This window comes from Balaenoptera ricei, chromosome 1 (genome assembly GCF_028023285.1).
Source record: "Balaenoptera ricei isolate mBalRic1 chromosome 1, mBalRic1.hap2, whole genome shotgun sequence".
Lineage (NCBI taxonomy): Eukaryota > Metazoa > Chordata > Mammalia > Artiodactyla > Balaenopteridae > Balaenoptera > Balaenoptera ricei.
In genome coordinates this window covers 150,287,977-150,313,980 of record NC_082639.1, presented here as the reverse complement: position 1 = coordinate 150,313,980, position 26,004 = coordinate 150,287,977, and the positions used below count along the sequence as shown (strand labels likewise).

The following is a 26,004-nucleotide window of genomic DNA, read 5'->3' as shown; positions in this document are numbered from 1 at the left end:
GCTGTCTCTCGCCCCAGAGTGCTATTTTGTGTCTCAAGTGTGTCTGTTAGTTACATCCAGACGGCGCATCTTCTTACCCATCACCATTTCCCTTATAATGGAAAATCCTATGTTAAATGCATTGTTTTCCCAGCCCTTAGTGACCATTGTTTTGGGATGGCTTACTTGACTGAATGATTTTATTTCCTTACTCTCTGTATAGCCATAGAATGATGCTGTATACACCAAATGAATCCACCGTTTGTTTCACATTTATGTATATGTGCCTTGAGTCTTTACTTACATTTATGTTCTCCCCTGAGGTATTTGCACATCTTGGATTTCTTTTAACTTGACTTGTGGAATGGGTGTCACACTTCTCTGTGACTGTTTTCTTTTTAAATTCCAGTCTCCCTAAGACAGCTTTCAATTTTTCCATGGCAGGAGGTAGAAATGTCAATCTTCAGCTTTTGTGAAAGAAAACTATAGGAAAAGAAAGGGTTAGGGTGTTTTTCAGTGTTGGTCATCAGTATCATTGTTTGAGGTCCTCACACGCAAAGTGGATTGATATCCCCTGTGGTGCTGTCTCCACCAGCCTTCCACTCTCAGTATGTAGCCTGAGATTAGGGGGCTAAAAATAGGAATGATTTCTAGTTACATCTGAGTTTATAATACATGCTACCTTTTTCATCTACTATTGAGATTCTCAACTTTTATTCTTCCTCAACATACTTGGGAAGCCTTCCCGTCATTGTTGAATGAAAGCAGTGTGGTTATTCTCAACTAGGAGGGGCCGGTGGGCAGAGGGGAGTTTTTAGGCAGAGGACAGGTGGTAATGGAGTTTGTGATGTCTTCCTGATGATTCTCATCTTCACAGGCACCACCCTCACTCTGAGGGGCTGGGATGTGGGGGGATATTGCTTCTCAGTGATAGTCACACGTAGGCCTCAAGAGTTACTGATATATAGCACCATATACTATTAAGATATATATATATTAGTTGAAGTATAGTTGATTTACATGTCAGTTTCAGGTGTACAGCACAGTGATTGTGTTTTTTATACACACACACACACACACGCATATATCCTTTTTCAGATTTTTTTCCCCTTATAAGTTATTACAAAATATTGAGTATAATTCCCTGTAGCACTTTATACTCTAGTACTTATGCCTGATCCTATGGATTTTTTGGCTAAAATGGCAAAGAAGTTATTTACTTTTCTGAGAAATCCGGAATACTCCATAGTATTCCTGAGATATTTCCATTTTAGTGCTGCTCTTGTCACACTTTTCTCTCCTTGAATAAGTATTTCCAAAGGGCAAAAGTATGCATATACATAAACACATACAAGGAAAAAGAATAAAAGAAGGTTTCATGTGCTTAGGAAAATAATCCCTTGGTATTTTATACAACAACACTTTATTAAGCTGCTGAGAAAGAAGACAAACAAATGTACTGCCATCCTGAAAGGACCATTTTCTCATTGTCTTTATATAAGCTTAGATAATTATCAGGTGATCTACTTTCAAGGAGGTATGCAGGCAATAATGCCAGTTTTTACAGGACTTGAGAAGCTGTTAGTTTGTTTGGATTTTTTTTTTTTTAGAGTTTAGAATTCTTGTAGAGTAAATATTTATTAAAACCATGACAACTTAAAAAAATTTTTTTTTTAATAGCTAAGAATACTTCTCAGGAAACCATGTTAAGAGATCTTCAAGAAAAAATAAATCAGCAAGAGAATTCCTTGACTTTAGAGAAACTGAAGCTTGCCTTGGCTGATCTGGAAAAGCAGCGAGATTGTTCTCAAGACCTTTTGAAGAAAAGGGAACATCACATTGAACAGCTGAATGAAAAGTTAAGCAAAACAGAGAGAGAGTCCGAAGCTTTATTGAGTGCTTTGGAATTAAAGAAGAAAGAATATGAAGAATTGAAAGAAGAGAAAACTCTGTTTTCTCGCTGGAAAAGTGAAAATGAACAACTTTTAAATCAGATGGAATCAGAAAAGGAAAGCTTGCAGAGTAAAATTAATCACTTGGAAACCTGTCTTAAGACACAACAAATAAAAAGTCACGAATACAATGAAAGGGTAAGAACATTGGAGATGGAAAGAGAAAATCTAAACGTCGAGATCAGGAACCTTCACAACGTGATAGACAGCAAGACTGCAGAGGCAGAGACACAGAAGCAAGCTTATGGAGAACTACAACAGAAAGCCGAGTTCTCAGATCAGAAACATGAGAAGGAAATAGAAAATATGTGTTTGAAAATTTCTCAGCTTACCGGGCAAGTTGAAGATCTAGAAGATAAGCTTCAGTTACTCTCAAGTGAAATAATGGACAAAGACCAGCGTTACCAAGACTTGCATGCTGAATCTGAGAGCCTCAGGGATCTGCTAAAATCCAGAGATTCCTCTGTGGTGACAAATGAGTCTCATCAGAGAAGTCTTTTGGCATTTGAACAGCAGTCTGCAGTGAATAATTCCTTTGCAAATATAACTGAAGAACAAGAAAGTGTGCCTTCAGAAAGGAGCAAATGCCATTTAGAAACAGACCAAAGTCCAAAAAGCTCATCCATGTTACAAAACAGAGTCATTTCTCTTGAATTTTCATTAGAGTCTCAAAAGCAGATGAACTCAGATCTGCAAAAGCAGTGTGAAGACTTGGTGCAAATCAAAGGAGAAATTGAAGAAAATCTCATGAAAGCAGAACAGATGCATCAAAGTTTTGTGGCTGAAACAAGTCAACGAATTAGTAAGTTACAAGAAGACACTTCTGTTCATCAGAATGTTGTTGTTGAAACTTTAGTTGCCTTGGAGAGCAAGGAAAGAGAGTTGCAACTTTTGAATGAAAAATTAGAAACTGAGCAGGCAGAGATTCAAGAATTAAAAAAGAGCAACGATTTACTTCAGGAATCTCTAAAGGAGCTACAACTTTTGTCTGAAACTCTGAGCTTGGAGAAAAAGGAAATGAGTTCCATCATTTCTCTTGATAAAAAGGACATTGAAGAGCTGACCCAAGAGAATGGGACTCTCAAGGAAATTAATGCAACCTTAACCCAAGAGAAGATGAAACTGCTCCAAAAAACTCAGAGTTTTTCAAACTGTATAGATGAAAGAGACAAAAGCATTTCAGAGCTATCTAACCAGTACAAACAAGAAAGACTTACTTTACTCCAAAGATGTGAAGAAACAGGAAATGCATTTCAGGATCTTAGTGAAAAATATAAAGCAGAGCAGGAAAAGAACTCTAAATTAGAATGCTTGCTGAATGAATGCACGAGTGTTTGTGAAGATAGAAAAAATGAACTGGGACAGCTAAAGGAAACATTTGCAAGGGAACACCAAGCATTTGTATCGCAATTAGCATTAGCTGAAGAAAGAAACCAGAGTTTAATACTAGAGTTGGAGACAATGCAGCAAGCCCTGAGATCTGAGATTACAGATATCCAAAGCAATTCCGAGAGGGAGGCTGATGGTTTAAAGCAAGAAATCATGACTTTAAAGGAAGAACAAAGTAAAATGCAACAGGAAGTTAATGCCTTATTACAAGAGAAGGAGCACCTGATGGAATTAATGAAGACGAAACATGAGCATCAGCATCTAGAATTGGAACCAATTCAAGACTCTGTGAAAGTAGCAGAGAGGAAGATAAATACATGTCACGTTCAACTTCCGATGGACCTTGAAGTTAAAGATGCTTCTCTAGACACTTATAATGCGCAACTGGCACAAGTAGAAACTAAAGTGAGAAACATGGAATTAAAACTTCAGGAGAGTGAGAAGGAGGAGTACCTACATCACAAATTACAAATTAGAGGAGAATTAGAAACTGGAGATGTGCAACAAGGCACTCAGTCACAAGATATTAGCGACCTTGGAAACTTTGAAATAGATCCAGAGGAAAAATATATTTCAGTGCTTCACGAGTTGTCAACCAGTCAGCAGGACAATGCCCACCTGCAGTGCTCTCTACAGACGGCAATGAACAAGCTGGACGAGTTAGAGAAGATGTGTGAGGCGTTGCAGGTGGAAAAGCTTGAACTCATATCTGAGCTGAATGACTCAAGATCAGAATGTGTCACAGCAACTAGCAAAATGGCAGAAGAGGTAGGGAAACTAGTAAATGAAGTTAAAATATTAAATGACGAAAATGGACTTCTCCAAGGTGAGTTAGTGAAAGAAACGCCAGAAAGTGAATTTGGTGAACAGCAAGATGAGCAGACGTCTGTGTCCTTAAATCCTTTGGATGACAGTAATTCCTATGAGCACTTGACAGTGTCAAACAAAGAAGTCCACATGCACTTTGCTGAATTACAGGAGAAATTCTCATCTTTACAGAGTGAACACAAAATTTTACATGATCAGCACTGTCAGATGAGCTCTAAGATGTCAGAGCTACAGTCCTACATTGACACATTAAAGGCTGAAAATTCAGTCTTGTCCACGAGTCTGAGAAACTCTCAAGGCGACTTGGTAAAGGAGGTGATGCCAGAACCCGGGGAGAAGCATTTACTGTCCTTGTCACTCTCTGGTGTGACTGACAGCCCTGGTAATGCAATAGAATCCTCTTTTTACAAAGATCTTTTAGAGCATATGGGAGAAACATCCCTTTTGAATACTTTAGACAGGACTGTTTTGGCAAACCAGTCCAGTGTAGAGGAGGTCTCTTGCAGTAGTCTGGAGGAGGAGAATCTGACTGAGAAAGAAATCCCCTCTGCCCCGGTGAGGAGCATTGAAGAACTTGAGACTGTCTGTCAGATGTACCTGCAGTCCTTCAAGAAGCTAGAAGAGAAAATTGAAAGTCAAGGGATTACGAAAAATAAGGAAATTGAAGAACTCGAACGGTTACTAAGTTCTTCAAGGGAAGAGCTTGACTGTCTCAGGAAGCAGTATTTGTCAGAAAATGAACAGTGGCAGCAGAAGCTGACAAGTGTGACAGCAGAGATGGAGTCCAAGTTGGCGGCAGAAAAGAAACACACGGAACACCTTACACTTGAGCTCGAAGTAGCACGACTCCAGCTTCAAGGTCTGGACTTAAGCTCTCGGTCTCTGCTTGGCACCGACATAGAAGATGTAAGTATGTGCGATTGACATGCTATTTCTCTAATCGAGTGCCTAGTAGGCACGTAATCAATGTTTGTTGAATTGACATCGACATTAAATCTAAACTAAAATATTTTTAGGGTTCAAGGACATAAGAACAAAATATAACAAAGTTTTGAAAAAATAAACCAGAACTTTAGGAAAGTGAGACAACTTTATTTGGGGAGTACATTTCTATCATGATTATCTTTAAACACTATTATATTGGACATTACTAAAGATGTTTTTTAAAGACTCCTAGAGAAAATCATGTTACAGAGTCAGAGCATGTTCTTCAGGACGTCTGTGTGTTTTCACTCTTTGTGAGTTAATAAAGCACATTAAATATCAAATTGGAACTTAGGAATGGTAAGGTGATATGAATTTTAACCTCTCTTGCCCTTTTCAGACTGTTTTTAACATTACAGTTATAGTCATGAACCTAAATATTGGAGTTTATTATGTATTTCTAATACTTTTCTGACAATTTGCTTGGATACAAATTTGGATATCAAATCTATGATTTGATATCAGTCATTCAAAGAGACATTTCTTTCCTTATAGAATATGAAATTGTTCAGTTACTTATAACTTTCTCTTTTCTAGTCTACCAGCTAAACTAATAATGGTGTACAGACAATGAGTCTCACTTAATTCCCTCCCCCTACCTCTCTAAGGTAGGGAGGGCAGGTGAGAGGTGACAGCGGTTGTAGTCAAAGTAGCAGATCCCTGTTTTACAGAGAAGAGAAAGTGAGGTTCAAACATGTGATTTATCCAAGAATATAGTAAGTGCTGGATCTGTGATTAAGTCCTTGGGCTGGGAATCTGGTCATGAAACCCTACTGCCTTCTCTTGTCGAAGAATATCATAAATGCTGAAGATGGAAGCCGACCATTTTATGTGGAATTTGTTAGCCTCTTATTTGATAATCCCAAAGAAAATTTCATATTTAGGTTACCTAGCATATTGCTAGCAAGGAAAAAATTTTGAAATGTAACTACATCACAATTTAGATGATCATGTAACTGACCCTGAAGGGTTTGTCTTCATGATAAATACCCAGTACCTTGCCCATAGAGAACACTTACTGAATGTTTGTTTAATTGTGTTGAATATTTGGACGGAGAGAGGTGAATTTGGTGGGAAGAATGCCCTTTGAAGAGATGTGTTTAGCAGAAGCAAGTAGCCAGTTTCTCAAAAATAATACTATAATTCAGCCGATTTATTCTATTTTGATTCTTCTTGAAAAATAAAGTGCCTTCTCATTATATCTTACAACTACAGGCCATTCGGGGTGGAAACAATAGCTGTGACATAAGAGAATCAGAAGAATATACTTCAGAAACTAAAGAGAGGACACCAAAGCATGAGATTCATCAGATTTGTGAAAAAGATGTTCAGCAGGACCTCAGTCTAGAGATGGAGAAAATAACTAAGACGAGTGCAATCAAACTTATAGGAGAATGGTCCAGGGAGCAGTCCCCAGAAACCAGTCATGGGACCCCAGTGGAAGACACAACCCAGGGCTGTTCAGAATGCATTTCCGAATTGTCACTTTCCGGTCCTGATGCTTCGGTACCTATGGATTTTCTGGAGAATCAGGTAACCATTCAGAATCTCCAACTGCAGGTAAAAGAGACATCAAATGAGAATTTGAGATTACTTCATGGTATAAAGGAACGTGACCAAAAAGTTGAAAGCTTGCTAAATGAAATCAAGGAGTTAGACTCAAAACTCAATTTACAGGAAGTACAACTAACTACCAAGATTGAAGCATGTATAGAATTGGAAAAACTAGTTGAGGAACTTAAGAAAGAAAAATCAGATTTCAGTGAAAAATTGGAATCCTTTTCTCGTGATAACCAGAGAGTAGAAAGTTCGGGAGGCCTCACTTCTAACTTAGAAATGGGCACAGATAAATTGTCACATGAAGGTATTGAAGATGAGGTAGCCAAGGTGACCGACAACTGGAGAGAGAGATGTCTCAGTGTGGAAAATGAGCTGCAGAGGATGAAAGCTGAGAGAGGTAGCACAGAGCATCAGGCCCTCTCTGTGGAAGCCAACTTAGAGGTAGTTCAAACAGAGAAGCTGTTTTTAGAAAAAGACAATGAAAATAAGCAGGAATTTATAACCTGTCTTGAGGAAGAACTCTTGGTGGTCACAAGTGAGAGAGACCAGCTTCGTGGAGAATTAGATACTTTGTCAAAAGAAAATCAAGAGCTGGATCAGATGTCTGAAAAGATGAAGGAGAAAATACGAGAGCTCGAATCTCATCAAGATGAGTGTCTACATCTCCAAGAGCAGCTGCAGAGTTTGGAAAAGGACTCTCAGGCACTGTCTTTGGTAAGAAGTGAGCTGGAAAACCAAGTCAGACAACTGAATAAAGAGACAGAATCACTCGTAAGGGAATCCGAGAGCCTGCAGACGAAACTGAGTGAATTGGAGCATGAAAAGCTGACCGTCACCAAGGCCTTGGAGGCTGCACTGATGGAGAAAGGCGAGGTCGCGGTGAGGCTGAGCTCAACGCAGGAGGAAGTGCACCAGCTGAGAAAAGGCATTGAGAAACTTAGGGTCCGCATTGAGGCCGATGAAAAGAAGCAGCTCCACGTCTCAGAGAAACTGAAAGAAAGCGAGCGTAGGAACGACTCGCTTCAGGATAAAGTTGAGACCCTGGAAAGGGAATTGCATATGGCAGAAGAAAACCAAGAGCTGGTGATTCTTGATGCTGAGAATTCCAAGGCAGAGGTGGAGACCCTAAAAACACAAATAGAATTGATGACTGAAAGCCTGAAAGCTTTAGATTTAGACCTTGTCACCATACGGTCCGAAAAAGAAAATCTGGTGAAACAACTACAAGAAAAACAAGGTCAGGTGTCTGAATTACACACGTTACTCTCTTCATTGAAAAATGTATTAGAAGAAAAGGAGCGAGAGAAAATACAGATGAAAGAAGAATCTAAAGCTGTGGTGGAGATACTGCAAACACAATTGAAAGAGCTAAGTGAGGAAGTAGCAGCCTTGTGTGATGAGCAGGAGACCTGGAAGGTGGAAGAACAGAGTCTGGACTCCCCAGTGCAGGAAGTACATCAGCTGAGAAATAACATTGGAAAGCTGAAAGTCCACCTAGATACTAATGAAAGGAAGCAGCTCCATATCTTAGAAAAACTGAAGGAAAGTGAGCATCAGGCAGCTTTGCTTAAGGATACAGTTGAGAACCTTGAAAGAGAACTAGAGGTATCAGGAAAAAACCAAGAGCACGTGATTCTTGAGGCTGAGAAGTCCAAAGCAGAGGTAGAGACCCTGAAAGCAAAAATAGAGGAGATGGCCCAAAATCTGAGAGCTTTGGAGTTAGATCTTGTCAATACAAGGTCAGAAAAAGAAGATCTGACAAAAGAATTACAAATAGAGCAAGGTCGAGTGTCTGAATTAGAAACATTAAACTCTTCATTTGAAAATCTACTGCAAGAAAAAGAGCAAGAAAAAGAACAGATGAAAGAAGAATCTAAAGTTGTGGTGGAGATACTGCAGACACAACTGAAAGAGCTAAGTGAGGAAGTAGCAGCCTTGTGTGATGACCAGGAGACCTGGAAGGTGGAAGAACAGAGCCTGAGTAGTCAGGTAGATTCCCTTGAACATGAGAAGGCTCAACTGCTACAGGGCCTTGATGAGGCCAAAAGTAATTACATGCTTTTGCAGTCTTCTGTGAATGGCCTCATTCAAGAAGTAGAAGATGGCAAACAGAAACTAGAGAAAAAGGATGAAGAAATCAGGATACTAAAAAATCATATTCAAGACCAAGAGCAGCTGGTCTCTAAACTGTCCCAGATGGAAGGAGAACAGCAACTTTGGGAGGAGCAAAGAACAAAACTGGAAAATCTGATGGTGGAATTGGAGCAGAAGACCCAAGTGCTGCAATCCAAAAATGACACTTTGCAGGACGCCTTAGAAGCTCTGCAGAATTCTTCCAAGGATCTGGAGAAAGCGCTTGAATTGACAAAAATGGAAAAAAAGTCCTTTGTTGAAAAAGTAAGTGGCTTTATCTCTACATTTGAATGTGTTGTCATGCGGGAGGGTCAACCACTGTGTGAATTCTGTTTCCTTCTGGACAGTGTTTGCAGTATTGGACCAAACTTTGTAAAGGCTTTAAATTTTGGGGTCTTGAACTGTGGGGACATTGAGTTGGCTCTAGCAGTGGTGACCCTTTGCTTTGGCACACACTTCCATGGGGCACTTCTATGGACTGGCATGGTTTTCACTGTGGCACCTGGACAGGGCAGAAGCTTTTGGGTTGTGTGTGGTTCCTTTCTCACAGTACATCAGAATAGTAGCCCCCATACCCATACTCAGTTGAGAACCACTGCTGTAGAGAGTATAACAGATATCAGTTAGAATCAGTAGGGATCCCCTTTGCTGCTGCCCTGCCTTTTTTTGCCTTTAGGAGAAAGAACTATTAAAGATACTGATACGATTGTAACCGATAGAACCCTCATGGCTCCCAGGGCATGTCCTGGGGATTTTTATGCTTTCAGCCCCTCTTTTGTACCTTCTCTTCAGGCAGTCTCCTGTTCTGTTAGCTGATGTTTAAAGGGAAAATCTGCCATCTGGAAGCTCAATTATTAAAGAAAAATTAAGTTTTTGCCCTATACTTACTGACCTAGGAAAGTGATTCCTTCAAATTAAGTTTTTACTGGACAAATATTAAGAAACTGTCCAGAAAATACAATCAGTCATACCTCTCTATTTTCCAAGAATTTCAAGTTTTTGTATGGCAGTTATGGGTGGAGACAATTAGACAAACTACACCAGGCTGTTTCAATCTGATATAGGGACGAATGTAAATAATACTGCTTTAACTGGTTTTAACGAATCATAGTCATGTTTCTTGCATTTTAGCATGGTATTGGAGAATTAGTAAGAGATCCAAGAGCTGATAGATTAAGTCACTGCCTCGTACAATATTCTCTGATATTTAAGTTTAATTCAAATCATTACTTCTATGAAGGATTTTAAGACTTGGTAATATTATCTTTCTTTGTCATTCCTTTCCTTATTGTTGTCTTTTATTAAATCTTGCAGAGAAGAAAAGGTAAGCTTACCAGTAGGTTTTGAGAACATTAGTTGAGTGGATTAGTAAAGGGAGGATTAGCTGGGTTTTATTTTATTATTGGAAGCTAAAGCGAATGTCGTGAATATGCTGTATAAGAGTGATTAATTTGATCAAACAGACAACCATAAGCAGATCCTAACGAAGACGAAATTTCAGGTAAACACAATGACTGTGAAGGAAACTGAGCTGCAGAAGGAAATGCATGCGATGGTACAGAAAACGACGGAGCTGAAAGAAGAATTTAGTAGGGAGAAAAATAGGCTAACTGAAGATTTAAAATTAGTGTCGGAAGAAATAAAGAGCAGAAAAGTAAGTTTCTCTGTGACAGATTCATTACACTCCTCTGATAATTCTTGTGCACTCTCTCCTTGTTTGTTTTTGTAAGACCTTCTGTAATGTACCAAACTTTTTTTTTAGCTTTTGAAAAGAGTAACCCAAGCTTATGTCATGATCAGACCTGCAGTAATTTTCGCCATCCAGCACTGTCATGAGCCCGGAAAGAGTCAGGCGAGGCCCATGAACACATGGAAATACCTGTCACAGAGCCCAAATAGTTCTTTCATAGAAGACGACCCTTGTAACTACATTAACACATACCAGAAATGGATTTCATGCCACTTTCAGTAGGCTGTTGTCCTAGCCTGCCACAGATTACAAGCCAGAACGTTGCTAGAGACAAATGCACTGATCTTGCAAAGAACTAACAAAGTAACAGAAAGAAAGTCATAGTAAGATGTAAAGTTGGAGCAGTCTTGGGGTGCTATTTTAGGGCAGGTTGTGGCAGAACTATAGCATTTGGGCTGCCGCCCCCACTGCTGGTTCCCTAATAGACATGGCTGATTCATGCGCTTTCTCCTGAATCTCTTAACACCAAGTCTTAGGTAGCAGCTACCATGCGTGCAAATGGTAAACACTCCTATATTCATGTAGTCCTTGTGCAACTTCATCCCTAAGTAATTCTCAGAAAAGGACAGCAAGATATAATTGTGATTATGACCCAGAGTAATCAAAAAAAGTTGAAACGATATTTGTAATGGCCTGTATAAGGAGTTGGGGAAGTTAGTGCTTTTCTTTAAATGTGGTATTTAATCTAATGAAAATTGAAAAGTTTTGGCATTTAATCTCAGCAACTGGCTCATGGAATTTTCTGGCAATGCTGTGTGGAAGGAGTTCCTATGGATAATATTTGAGTCCTGCGTCTGCTAAAATCTCCTTTGGTACTGAGCAGCTTGGGAGTATCCCAAGTATATTGTTATTTGTCTTTCATTTATAGGCTCTACTAAAAAGGAAAGCTATGTGTTCAGCCTCAAGGCCATACATATGAGTGTGTTAGTCTGCAATGGCTTTATTCATTCTATAAACACGGCTAAGGTCAGAGGATAGAATGGTGAGCGATAGCTGTCCTGTGGTTCTTCCTGCACTCATAGAACTTACCATCTTGACATACAGTAAATCATTAAATAGGAAATATATCAAATAATCATAAACTGTTAAGTGCTATAAAGGAAGCAAGATTCTTCACTGCAGAATATTTGGGAAGTGGAGTGTGGGGTAAGGAGGAACCTAATTTAGATGGGGTGGTCAGAGAATGTCACGTGCAAGGCAAGGAGTCAGCCATGTGAAGAACAGGGCAGACAAAGGAGCCTTCTAGGTCTAGAAAGCAGTGTGATAGCATCTCTGAAATTAGAAAGATCTTTGTACATTTTAGAAATGGAAAGGAAGCCATTGTGCCTTGAGTCAGATGGAAAATAATAGGAAAGAAGGTTGGAGCAGTAGAAAGGCATGGTAGAGAACTGGAGTAGAATCTAAAGTGACACCAAATACATGAGGCTGGAGATTGAAGGGAACGTTTAGGGTGGATACATGAATTTGGCTAGTTCAGAATATAGGTAGTGTTTAAAAATTATGGGAATGGTAGAAAATATAGATGGAGAAGAGAAGATGGCTCAGGGCCTATAGCCCAGATGCCCTCCAGCATGTAGGGTGAGATGGAGGAGGAAGAGCCAGCAGAGAAACTGAGAAGACAAGATGAGGCAAACCAGGAGAGTGTCATGTTCTAGAAGCCACACATGCAGGCTCTCTCAAGACCGAAGGAGTGGTCAGCGGCAGCAGATTCTACTTGGAGGTCGCATGAGATGAGGGCTGAAGAATGCTCCTTGGGTTTGCAACATGGAGCTTAACGACGCCGTGAAAAGCCATTTCAGGAGGAGCTGGGATGAAAGCAGGTTGGAGTGGGTTGAGGAGTGAATGGTTGATGAGGAAGTGGACACAGCACGTATATAAACACGTATAGAAACAGCTGTTTGGGGTCAGGCACAGAGAAGCCAGATACCTCTAGGGCTGCAGTGTTGATAGTCCTGCACAGTGAAGGGAGAGAAGGGCAGAAGGGTGGGGGGCATTGGGAAGGAAATTCTTAAACTGATAGAAGATGGAACCTAAGCTGGCCAAGGAAGAAAACGTAAGTCTGGAGGGGCTTGAGTGTGAAGGTGGTGGTGATACTGCTGATGAAGTCAAGAAATTACTGCACTAGAAGTACTTAAATAAGTGAGCCTGGGAGCCTAGGAGGGTTTGGTCCAGAGTGTTTCAGTAGCGAAGTCAAGGTTTCAGAGATTCTATGTTCCCCATGGATGTAACCTTGGGCTGGAGCAAAGGAAATTGCCACTGGAGGTGAAATCGCCATTTAAAGTGAATACAGTCATCCCTTGGTATCCACGGGGCATTGGTTCCAGGCCCTCCACAGATTCCAAAATCCACAGATGCTCAAGTCCCTTATGTAAAATGGCATAGTGTTTGCATATAACCTGCACACCACCTCCTGTATACTTTAAGTCATCTCTACATTACTTAAAATACCTAATACTACCTAAATAGTTGTAAATACAATGTTAATGCTGTGTAAAAAGTTGCTGGTACACAGCAAATTCAAGTTTGGCTTTTTGGAAATTTCTGGAATTTGTGTTTTGGAATATTTTTGTTCTGTAGTTGGTTGAATCAGTGAATGTGAAATGTGGGGAAACAGAATGTCGACTGTACATTGCTAAGGATTATAGCACTAATTCTATATAGATTGTCTTGCCTGTACACTATGACAGGCAAGACAGTACTCAGTACTCAGTATTTTCTAGATATTGATATATATAACCAGTACTCAGTATTCAATATTTTCTAGATGTTGATACATATATATCCAGGTTCTTAATTATCTTCCCATGATTTTATTATTTTTCTCATTAGGGTCAACTGAAGGAGCTCATGCTAGAAAATAGTGAACTGAAGAAGAGTTTGGATTGTGTACACAAAGACCAGATGGAAAAGCAAGGGAAGATGAGAGAAGAAATAGCTGAATATCAGCTACGGCTTCAGGAAGCTGAAAAGAAACACCAGGCTTTGCTTCTGGATATAAAAAAACAGGTAAAAATGTGTGGTCTGGTGACTGGGGGAACTGGAGAGAGTGTGTTGACCATGGTGATGAGGCATTTTTTCCAAGAAGGTCAGTGTTCTGCATTATTATTATGACATGTAATCCTGTGAACATCCCATCCTATTAAGTTCCCTATCTTTCCCCCAGTTACTTGCACATGTCTTATTTTATGACTTGATTTTTTTAAAAATACATTTCCGTCTTGGAGTAGAATAGTAAGGGAGTTGCAAAGACCATTTGAAATGGTCCCCGGAACAGCAGTTTTCTTTTTTGTTTGTTTTCCTTACAATATTTGCACCTGAGCCTCCTGGCTAAAGTAACATTTTTCTGCCCTAGTATGAAATGGAAATCCAGACATATCGAGAGAAATTGACTTCTAAGGAAGAATGTCTCAGCTCACAGAAGGTGGAGATAGACCTCTTAAAGTCCAGTAAAGAAGAACTCAATAATTCTTTGAAAGTGACCACTGAGATTTTAGAAGAATTGAAGAAAACCAAGGTATGTTCACTTATCATTACTTCATGACTTAGAATGGTTCATACATCTAACAGTGGTTTTAACAGTATGAAATTAAGTGCTTTCATTTTAATTTTCATGAAAAAAGTTTTTTGTAATCATAAATAATATCATTCATCAGTTGTCTGCTGAGTTTTTTAAAAAAATTAGAGGATAGCTTGCAGTTCCATAGCTTGAATAAACTTCATTCATTGCTCAGTGAATCCTCTCAAAGTAGAGGATGTCAGACTTCTTGAGATGGATATGAAGATCAAGCCAATAACAGATCAGGGCAGGCCCCTCCAGGTGTACATAATAATTTGGTGGTGACAGTCTTGCATGACTGGTCTTCAGGTTCACTGCTGTCACCAAACCCACTTTACCATGGCTTATGGGGAGATCAAGGTGAACCAAGCACTTGGTCAGGTACACGTATGTGTATGTTCTCCTTTTCTTTTCCATGCAAGGAACATAAAACTTTTTTCTTTATAAAAAAAAAGGAGGTGAGCCCTAATCTCAGTATTGTTAGACTGTAGAAGGTGCTACAGTAATTCTACCTGGAGAGGGAGGCTGTTTTGATACCCACAAAATTCTTTTCATAAAACGAATACCATCCAGAATGTAAAATATGAACCTGGAAAATAAATATTTTTCAGTAAAGGTCAGAAAACTAGGCATAGATTTCTTATGTTTACAGCTCTTATACAATTATCAAGGTGAAGGAAATATACCAATAAAATACAAACTAAGTGCAAAATAATATTAATGATCAATAATGTTCTGTTGCTACAAAATGAGAGATGTTAGGTTTAATAACAAGACAGAAGTAGCTTCAGGTCTACGTTTTAATTTACTCACTTTCTCCTTTTTTTTAATCTTCGACAGTTGTACTGTGGGGAATGTCTATTTATATATATGCCGTGTACAAAATGGTACATTGTTAGTTGAGTCTATACAAATCTTATATAATTTTAATGAAGTAGAAGTTGATAAGCATTGTTTTATTTATTTATTTATTTAGGCTGCTCTGGGTCTTAGTTATGGCACGTGGGACCTTCATTGCAGCATGCAAGATCTTTAGTTGTGGCATACGGGCTTCTTAGTTGCGGCATGCATGTGGAATCTAGTTCCCTGACCAGGGATCGAACCCAGTCCCCCTGCATTGGGAGCGTGGAGGGCTACCCACTGGATCACCAGGGAAGGCCCAGCATTGTTGAAATTGAATTAAATCTATCTCTAATCCAATTACTGTTGGAATCAGAAATAGAAAGTTCTGAAAGTGCAGATTTACTGCAACATTGCTAATAAATTATTTCAAGGTGAAATGTGCAAGGAATGAAATCTACTTGTAACATGAATGTGATGCTCAGGTTCTTCTTTTTTTTTTTTTAATAGTTTGGTCTGCCTTTATATGTTCATGATCTCTTATCAGAAACTCTTAGAGCTAGATTGTTTTACAATTCTGCATTTCTTAGATATTGCATAATGCAATGCATATGCCACATATTACATAATGTCCCATCAGAATCTTGGGGTAATACTTCATAATCAAATTCATATTTCTACAGCAAAATGTATGAATATTTTTACAAGGTGGGATAAATAAAGGAATAAATTCCTCCATATCTGTTCAAGTCAAGTTTTGCCTAGAAATCATTTTCAGAGCTTTTTTTTGATTTTGCAATTGTGCTTAAGGAACTGTGAACATGTGCTACTGAGAAGTGCTTGATGACATAATTCTGCCACCATTCTATTCACTTTTTGTTTGAGCTGCTATAGAATTTAAATTTGTATTGTAAACCGTAATATCATTTGGCCTTAAATTTGTGTGGTGAGCTGTAGTATCACTTGGTGTGACTAAACAAATGCCATCTTAGGTATTGAAATTGTGCAACAGCACAGATCACAAAAGGGAACAATTCTGTCATCTAGAGTGTTTGGCCTACCAAGAATATGTGCATGGACCCTTGGCCCCTACCTCCCGGTGTGATTCCTATTGGATAAACACAGACATAGTGGGCTACTTAATAGGGCATTATATTAAGAACTGTGACTGATGCTTGCTGATACTAAGAAAGGGAGTGACAAAACCACGGTGTCTACTGGGGGGACTTAGGACACTGAGCAGAGAAGATGAATTGTTTTGAAGATAATAGTTCTTAAATTTACAGCATATGATTCTTAATTATATCTTATTATTTTTCCATATGCATATGAAAAGCAATTCAAGGTTTTAAGTGGAATCACTTCTGTTTTGTAGATGGAAAATCTAAAATATGCAGATAAGTTGAAGAAGGAAAACGATCGTGCCCAGGGGAAAATAAAGTTGTTGATCAAATCCTGTAAACAGCTGGAAGAAGAAAAGGAGATGTTGCAGAAAGAGGTGTCTCATCTTGAAGCTGCACAAGAGAAACAGAAAGCAGGTGGGTGTTAACTGGGTAAATCAGTGAACCCAAACTGTCTTCCACTAGTGAATCATACACGTATGGTGTGTCTGCATGGGAAGTGTCGTTAGTGCCCTGTTCTATGACTGCATGCTGATTTTCAGCAGTTAGCCATTTTCCAATTTCAGAATTTTGTGCTTAGCTTGGGGTCATTAATAGGATTCAGAATGAAGCCTGCATTTTAAAAATAGAAGTATTGCATCTTCTGTTCTATAAAACATACAAAGAACTGGTAGCCCTTTCTGCCAACGAGCCTTTCCAAGAAGAGTTTTTCATGTGGATGTCCATGATGTAGTTCTAATGTAAAGGAAGACTGGCATCTGAGCTGGCATTGGTAATTTATAAACAGCTGATTCTGGTTGTCCTTGGCCCATCCTGGTGGGTCAACTAAATGGAAGGGTTGAGGGCTATATTTTTGGGTGTGGAGGTGAAATAAAAAAGAAATGACAACTCTTCCTGTCACTTTTCTCCATGTATGCCCCCAGAGTGGAATGCTTTTTCTGTGTGGATAGATGATGGCAAGCATAGTATAAGTGGCTCTTCTGGACCATACATAAAGTGGCACGGGTGGGAGGTCAACAGTCTTGCCTGCTGAGAAGAGTACTCAGAATGGATCGGGGCTCCAGGGAGTTTCTCTAATGGAATCAGTGCCAACCAGGCAGCTATAAGTTACTGAGACCTCTTCCCTTATAGTATCCCTCAAGCCCTTGTCCATCAGATCCTCCATTGCCTCCAAATGGTTTTCAGAACTTCTTTGGCCTTGTCTTGTCACTGGCCCCTTCCTATCTCCCAAAGCCATTACAGCAGTGACTTTATATTCTCTGTCGACTTTTACTGTTCATTCCCTTACAATAGAAAGGATGGACAGGGGAAAATCGGGGATGTAATAATTTAATTCATTTGATGTCATATGATAACTACAAGAAGGTTTGATGGATTGGCTGAAGTATGAGTTTGAGATTTTGGTGGGTTATGTTTAAGCTGTCCCAATAAGTATGTAAATCACTAGAATATGTATGTTGATATGATCCCTCCCAAACAAGAACTATAAGAACGTATACAGATAGATCTTCCGCCACTCTTCCCAAAAAAAAAAAAATCAAGAAGCAAGTCTAAGGTTAACTGCTTGCTGATTGATGCCCAGTGTTAATCAGAGAAGCGTCAAGTTACAAATGATGTGTCGTTTTATTTTTGACAGGTACTGTTGTGGATGTTAATGTTGATGAATTAATGACCGAGATGAAAGAACTGAAAGAAACCCTTGAAGAAAAAACCAAGGAGGCAGACGAATACCTGGATAAATACTGTTCCCTGCTTATAAGCCATGAGAAATTAGAGAAAGCCAAAGAGATGTTAGAAACACAGGTTGCCCGTCTGAGTTCACAACAATGTAAAGTTAATCTTCGAAGTTCTCCTTCGCTGAATTCAGTTGTTCCAGCACCATCCCCAGTCCCTTCTGCTACTGAAAAGAAGTTATCATCTGGCCAAAATAAAGCTTCAGGCAAAAGGCAGAGGTCCGGTGGGATTCGGGAGGATGGGGGAGAAACCACACCTTCTACACCAGAGAAATTTTCTAAAAAAAGCAGGAAAGCGGTCAAAAGTGGTATTCACCCTGCAGAGGACGCAGAAGACGCAGAGTCTGAGCCAGAGGGACTTCCAGAAGTTGTAAAGAAAGGTACTCATAATTCAAAAAGTATTTGTGTTCTTTTGAAAGTGCTCATAAAAATTCACATACAAAAAGACAGAAGCATTTATTTTTTAGGTTATTGCATAACAGTACTCATTGACCTTCAGAAGCAATAGTCCACTGTTAAACTGGTTAGGTATATACTTTCTTTTCTGTCATGAGAGAATGGCTAAGATCTAATTACTCATGTCACAGTACCAAAAGTACTAGGAGATTTGAAAAATGGCTGTCAAAAACCTGTTTAGAAATTGGTATTTCTGTGTTGAAAAATCCCCAAATCAAAGACACCCTTCGAGCTTTCCCACCTTTAGTCATGTGTGACCCAGGTAGTGGGTGAGCTAGAGGATGGGCCTGATGATGCTGGACCCCTGGCTGAAGCCACTTACCACTTTTTTTTTTAAAACCCACCGGTCCTCCAAGTGCGGACCAGAGATTGGGGGCCAGTCTAGGAACGTTTGTTACACTGCTCCATGATCAAAACAATGTATAGGAATCAAGAGTAAGAGTTTGAAATTTTCATAGCCCTTTGCTATTGTTGCAACATTCAAGCACATAATCAGTTTTCTATTAGATTCATTCTTATTGTACTATACAAAAGTATCATTCCACAGCAGATGGGAAATTACTTCCCACCCCTCCCCCACAAAATATCAAAACCGATTTTTTGCCATAGATAATTTGAGAAGCACTGTTCTGAGTAACTCTAGCCCTTAGGAAATCTAACCCCTAAATATTTAGCTATCTCTTTCTCGTTTCTGTTTTTTATTTGTAGTTAAAGGGTTAAAAACAAAGCAAAACCACATGCTGCTGTAGTTACTGTAGTTACTTTAATGCTGTGTGTGACATGCTTTCTTTAAGTATCCTTGGCATTGCCCTTCTCCTCTCGGTCATCACAGGTCCTGTCAGTTCCCTCTGTGGAAGGTGATGAGGAGTGCAGAGGAAGGTCAAATCTTTCCTCCCACCTAGTTTTTCTACCTCAAGTAGCTGTTACCATTTCACATTTTCCCCCTTTCAACAAGAGCAGACCTTTTCTTTTATCTCTTTCCTTTCCATTTCACCCATTTTTTCCCCCTCTAATCCAAATCTTACAGGAAGGCCTGCTGGTGTGTTCTTCTTAGAAAAGTGCGAGTTAAGACATCCACATAAAAGGAGCAGGAAGAATTTTTTCTGTTTAATGTTATTTTCCCCATGTGGTTTCTTATGATTCTAATAAGAAAAAAAAACCTGTTACTGATTTATTCAATTTGATGACTCCAGGGTAACTGAATAAAGTGTGTCCATTGTCCACTGTGGCTAGGAGAAAGTGTTTTCGGAGTCACCCTTATCCTTGCTCAAACTTCACCTAGTGAATAGTACCCCCACCGTAGGTAGAATTAGAGCCAGCAGTGTTGACAGTCAACTTTTTGCCTTTAGGGTTTGCCGACATCCCAACAGGAAAGAGTAGCCCATACATCCTACGGAGAACAACCATGGTGACAAGGACCAGCCCCCGCCTTGCTGCGCAGAAGTTAGCACCATCCCCCCTAAGTCTCGACAAAGAAAATCTCGCTGAGACCTCCAAATCAACAGCTGGTGGCAGCAGATCACAAAAGGTAAACTACAGTGAACATGTATCTACCGTTTGAAATCCAGGAAATGACAGCATCATCTGGGCGAGGGTTTGACACTGCGCCTTCTGACTCAGGAGCTCTTCAAAGTCTGACCTTCTCCCTGGGGTATAAAGAAGTCAGTAGTGAGGAAAGTAGCGAGCAGATGCGAGGATAAACATCACATTACCCTGCCGCACAATCTTGTCCTTGACCCAGCGGCCACTTATAAATCGTTTGACCGGAATTGGCATTGTTAGATCAGAACTCAAAGGGTCCGTAAGAAAGTTTCAGGCAGTACCATCGAAGGATTTGGCACGGGTACTGGTCATTGCTTGCTTCACAGTTTTCCCTCTCACCCATCTGCCCCCCAGCTGCTGACTCTTTGTGTTTTATTATTCCTTTACTTTCTACAAAGAGCACATATTTCAGTAGACGTCTGGAGAAAGTAGCTCTGTTTATGAATGTCTCTATTTTGATTGTTGAGGGTAGGGAGGGCTGGGATCTTAGGGACCTCTCTGCACCTTGCAAACAGCCCAGTCCCGTTATTTAAAGCATAGAGGATATTTGCTTCACAGATCTTTGTCCCATTACAATAATCCATACCACATCTACCACTTATGTATGCAAAGTATATGTATTTTATGGAACTCAAGTTTTATTTTCTTATTTTATTGTACTCTCCTAGTAAGTAGTATTATAAAAGGAGGAAGAAAGTAAGACTTACAAAGATTGAACCTGCCCAGACTTAATACTGACTCTCTCTCTCAGCTCCAGTCTTGCTCTTTTCCCACTGTTTCTCAAACTAGGGATTGCAGGAATCTTGTTGGAAGTTTCTAGAATGACTCACAGATTTTTTTTTTTTAATGTTGTGATTTTACGTTGATTGCTTACTTGTCAGAGTTTAAGTATTCAATATGATTACCTTGAACCAGCCAACAAAGCTTTGAAAGTGTAGTAATCCTATTTGTGTAATGTAGTAATTCTTAAGTGGGCAGGCATGCTCCTCAGTAGGATTTTAGACACCAAATACAAAGACACTGGTGATTAGTTATATCAAAGCAAGAACATATATGCACATTTGCTATGTTGATGTATAAGGGCTTTAAGGATTAAGGAATTTATGCCTACTATTAAGTTTGTTCATAACTTATATTATAATAAAAATTTGATTAACTCAGGAGTGAGGAAGAAGGGTCTGAGGTTTTCTTTCACTCATTAAAATGGGCCCATTCATGCCTTGTATTAGAAATATTCTACTATTTTGTGCAAATTTCTTCCCCATCCCCACCCCTCCACCCACCTTTCTCTCTCTCTTTTTTTTTTTTCTCACTCATTCACTCACTCACTCACATTTGGATTTCACTTTTGGATGCTGGTAGCAATCGAACACTGAAGAGTACACTGGAGTAGGTCCTGACTTTCCAAGGGACCATAAGAACAGCTTCTTTTCCATAAAGCAACTAGCACCTTTAAAGAGTGAAAGCTTCCAGGTTTGACTAAAGCTATTAACCACAAGCTAATTCCTGAAATGAAGTATTTGGCTCTTTTAGAACAGGAAATCATGACACATAGGTAGTACCCTGTACCTCCTGCTATTTCATGGCAGCTCACTTCACTGTAATTACTTGCCTAAATATCTGCCCTCTGAGTTCCAGTATGACTTCTGTGATGTTCCTGGTTATGTTCACAGTTTACCTGTGTCCTCATGTCTAATACAGATATTTGTTGAATGATGGAGCTGTGAATGTCCTGAAGTGATTGCAATAATAGATGTTTAAAGGTGTGTTAGGAAATCACCTCATGAAATCATCATATGGGTCATTTTTCCCTTCTTTCATGAGGAATTGATGTTAAAGCAGTTTCCATGTGGAGTTTAGACTTACTATCTAAGAAAGAGAGCTTTGCACGCTAGGGGGCCTGCTCTCCACGCTGCTGTCGCATCTGCTGAGGACAGAGCGATAACCATGGCTGCCTGCAGACTTGTGTGCTTGCCTTAGCTACAGGCTGCAGTAGGCACCAGCGGTTATGAATTGCTAAGCAATTTTGTGCACTTGTGCACATGAATGGAGGGTGGTTCCTCTTGAAAGAAGGTTATAGGGGACTTCATGATTAGATGCAAGCCTTTGAAACCTGGCCTACTGATTTTTTTTTTTATATATATAAATTTATTTATTTTATTTATTTATTTTTGGCTGTGTTGGGTCTTCGTTGCTGCGCGCGGGCTTTCTCTAGTTGAGGCAAGCGGGGGCTACTCTTCGTTGCGGTGCGCGGGCTTCTCATTGCGGTGGCTTCTCTTGCTGTGGAGCACAGGCTCTAGGCGCATGAGCTTCAGTAGTTGCGGCACGCGGGCTCAGTAGTTGTGGCTCACGGGCTCTGGAGCACAGGCTCAGTAGTTGTGGTGCACGGGCTTCGTTCCTCCGCGGTGTGTGGGATCTTCCTGGACCAGGGATCGAACCCATGCCCCCTGTGTTGGCAGGCGGATTCTCAACCACTGTGCCACCAGAGAAGCCCCAGCCTATTGATTTTTAATTTAATTCAGCATTTTCTGAATCACCTTATAAAATGCTTACCTCATGTGTTGAGCATATTTCATCATTCAGTTTGAAAAAAGAGAGAGCAAGGTGTCATTTCCTAAAGCAGTAGTTTAGAAACTTGGGATTATGAGCCTTTGCCTGAAGTCACTGGCTGAGTGTTGAGAGATTTCCTAGATCGTTTAACGGAACCTTTAGTGACATCTGACAAGTTCAAATGGGAACATGGGTAAAATGCAGGTTAGGTGAGGATTGTTCTCTGTTATGTCTCTGGGGTGAATAAGCCCAGAGCTCCCAGTTTGCTGGGAACAAGGGAGTCGTGATTGTGTGTAGACTTGATCTGAATCTGGGGTTGGTAGTCAGCTCCAGAGGAACATCCACTAATTGTAGAAGATGATGGTGAAGCTGTCACCACAGAGTCGGTCAGCAGTTTTGTGGGGTCTTAGCCATTATTCCTACTAATGAGGTTCATTTCCAATGAGCCATTTGCATACCTGCCCTCTCCCCACTGTGGCTGCAGACACAGTCTGTAAGACAGTTAGGGCATGGGTGCACTTAATAGCTTAAGTACCTGGTAAGTCCGACCTCACCTAGTTATGGATAGGTCTGAGGCTAACTAACCAACCTGAGGATCAAATCCAGAGTGTAAACTCTGATCACCGGCTACAGTTTCCTCATTCAGAATCAAAGAAATTGAGTCTAGAGGGGGAGGCCAAAGGGTGGACTTTGGCTATTTAACTGGGTTTCAGGAATTGAGTAGCTTAAATTCTCTTTCCCCAGCATGATCTCTCCACCCCCCACTCCCCCATCCCCCTGCTTTTAATGGTGAATCTAAAGGTTTGATTCTCCTGCATCTGTTGGGTTCAAGAGAAGTCTGTTTTTGTATCACTTTCTACTTTTAAAAAAAAGAGAGAAAAGAAAAGAAAGAGGAGTGCCAGTAAAACTCTGTTTTTTTTTTTCCTTCAGCTTTCCATGGACAGTAATTTTCCATTAAGTCCTGAGCCTTCAAGGCTGCTCCTTTTAAATGTCCTGCACATCATCTGAGGCAGAGGCAAGCTTTCCAGGGATCTGATCTGTCGGCCAGATTTACTATGTTTTCTGTAATGAAGAGTATTTAGCTGCCTTTTAAGACCACGTACTTCCTATGGAAAGAATATAAACGGGGAAATAATTTCCATTCTTTCTTCTTACTGCTTCAGAAGGAGGTCACTGGCAATCCGTTGCGCAGGGAGTGATGTGTCCCATAGCCGCTTCTCAGACTTGGTACTGAGCACGTTTCACCCTTGTTAAGAGTCCTTCCTCTTTTTCTTTTACAAATCTTCCTACCTGAATTGTCTGCTCTTGCCTTTCGCTTTGGTTAAGTGACGTTTTTCTGTGCTTCCTCTGTCTTGCTCCTCTTTCTCTTTCCCGACCCCATATCTTTTTTCGCTACCGTGGAAACCTCAAAAAAATCTCGACTTTACCAGCTACCCTGCCCTTTCATCTACTTCTTTTTTTTTTTTAATTTTTATTTATTTATTTATTTTTGGCTGTGTTGGGTCTTCGTTTCTGTGCGAGGGCTTTCTCTAGTTGCGGCAAGCGGGGGCCACTCTTCATCGTGGTGCGTGGGCCTCTCATTATCGCGGCCTCTCTTGTTGCGGAGCACAGGCTCCAGACGTGCAGGCTCAGTAGTTGTGGCTCACGGGTCTAGTTGCTCCGCGGCATGTGGGATCTTCCCAGATCAGGGCTCGAACCCGTGTTCCCTGTATTGGCAGGCAGATTCTCAACCACTGCGCCACCAGGGAAGCCCTCATCTACGTCTTAAAGTCTCACATTTTTGAGATTCCCTCTTTCTCTTAAAAGGTAGGACATCAGAAAGGGAATTTACTTTTTTCTGGACTTTATTATTAGATAGCTGCCCTTCTGCCATAAACCAAATATGGAAATAAAACAACAATGTAAGGGGAATGATTAAAATGCTGGTATGTGAGGAGGAGGCTCTAGGTCTTTTAAATGTTGTAAATAAAGCTTCCACTCTATGAAGGTGGTACTACTCATCTGGAATACGTTCATTTGAATGACAGCAGGGGCTCAGATAAGATAAATGGAAGCTGCTTTGGGTTCTTATTTAGGCAAATATTGAATGTTTGCCAGGTAGGCATATTCTGGGCACTATGGACGCAAAGGTAAAGAGGACATAGTCTTTGCCCTCAAAGAGCGTACCTTCTGACCTGAGAATGTCACACTGGCCTTGGGAGTGAGTTTGCGGCCGTCAGAGGTGTCAAGGGAAGCTTGCAAGGCGGCTGGTCAGAGGTTGTGTCCGACCCTTTTCTCTAGCTTCTCTGTTAGATGGGGGCCTGTTTTCAGGGAAGAAGAAAGAGTAAAACTGTGTATAACTCCTAGAAGAAGAATTTAACTTCAAATTTGGTGATCTAAGTGCTTGATTTTTCACGTTGTAGAAATGTGAACGGGATTTAAACCTCTAACAACGACACTTGTGTTGCAGGTCAAGGTTACTCAACAGAGCCCAGTGGATTCAGGCACTGCCCTCCGAGAACCCACCACCAGATCTCTCTCCATCAGTAACCTTCCTGAGAGAAGTTCGGCTGACAGCCCCAGGGAGGGCCTGAGGGCCAGGCAAGGCCGGCTGGCTCCCAGCCCAGAAGCTGGCCCCGAGTCCAAGGGCAGTGAGAACTGTAGGGTCCAGTAGAAGGGCCCTTGTGTGTCAGCACCCCTGGAAGGTGGCTGTAGTTGAATAGAAGGCAGTGCGTCTGTGGGGTTTTTCTTTATTCAGGGAGCACATTATCAGAGGGAAGAAAACAATTCCTTATAAATCTAAATATGTTGGACTCTTTAGATCTCCCCCTGTATAACAGTTAGAAAAGTTTGGAAGCACTGATTACCTCTTCATTGATATTCCTCTTCTGTAATGTATAATAGTCCTGTATAAAGCTTTTTGGTAATGTTAACACAAATGGCAAGCACTATATAACAACTCCTGTTTCTATGCGGATTTTTACACTGAAAAAATGCAAAACATTTTTTACTGGCAACAAACAGCTCCCAGGAAAATGTAAACTTGCTTTATGGTATTTCCTTTCTATAGTGTTAAGCATGAAATAATTTTAGATCAAGAATTTCTTTGAGTTGAGTAAAACAAAAGAAAACAATGTTATATGTTTTCAAGGAAAACATGCACACAAATACATATGTGGGTGTGTCCCTCCTCTTTCAATGTGTTTTCTAAATCTTGGCTTATATAACCTGTACATATTTGTGTGTGGGGTAGTGGGAGTTGTGTGTTGATTTCCAATTACCCTGGCTGCAGACTCCTCAGAAGTGTAGCATATCGAGTTTTCTGTCATTGTGCTGTTTCTGTTGAAGACCAATTTGTTGCAGTATTTTGGTATGCATTCTGATAAATGGTGATCTTCTATTAAAATATGGCATTTTTTTCTATTAAAAAATTCACCTTTGTTTTCTGTATAAATGATTCCTAAATATAAATATACTATGAACATTGGTACCATTTCTTGCTAACTTCACCAGCCTCTTATAAAAGTAAAAATGTTTTAACAAACGATACTACTATATTTAGTGAACGTATTCAGTTATATTAAAAGATGTGATTTGGAATACGGGTCATGAAGATTATGTAGGCATATAATACGTCCAGCCAGCGCTTAGC

General features: G+C 40.1%; 1 protein-coding gene across 1 annotated transcript in view; it reads left to right on the top strand.

The window, feature by feature from the left end:
* The window catches only part of CENPF (centromere protein F), a 56,162-nt gene extending 30,865 nt beyond the window's left edge, over positions 1–25,297 (top strand). Inside the window, exons 11-19 of the mRNA XM_059904253.1 lie at positions 1,660–5,054; positions 6,348–9,089; positions 10,327–10,479; positions 13,405–13,581; positions 13,928–14,089; positions 16,347–16,509; positions 17,729–18,205; positions 19,631–19,809; positions 24,823–25,297. Of these exons, the coding sequence (XP_059760236.1) occupies positions 1,660–5,054; positions 6,348–9,089; positions 10,327–10,479; positions 13,405–13,581; positions 13,928–14,089; positions 16,347–16,509; positions 17,729–18,205; positions 19,631–19,809; positions 24,823–25,026 (7,652 nt within the window). The 3' untranslated portion in view covers positions 25,027–25,297. The remainder of the gene's footprint in view (positions 1–1,659; positions 5,055–6,347; positions 9,090–10,326; positions 10,480–13,404; positions 13,582–13,927; positions 14,090–16,346; positions 16,510–17,728; positions 18,206–19,630; positions 19,810–24,822) is intronic.
* The last annotated feature ends 707 nt before the right edge of the window (positions 25,298–26,004 follow it).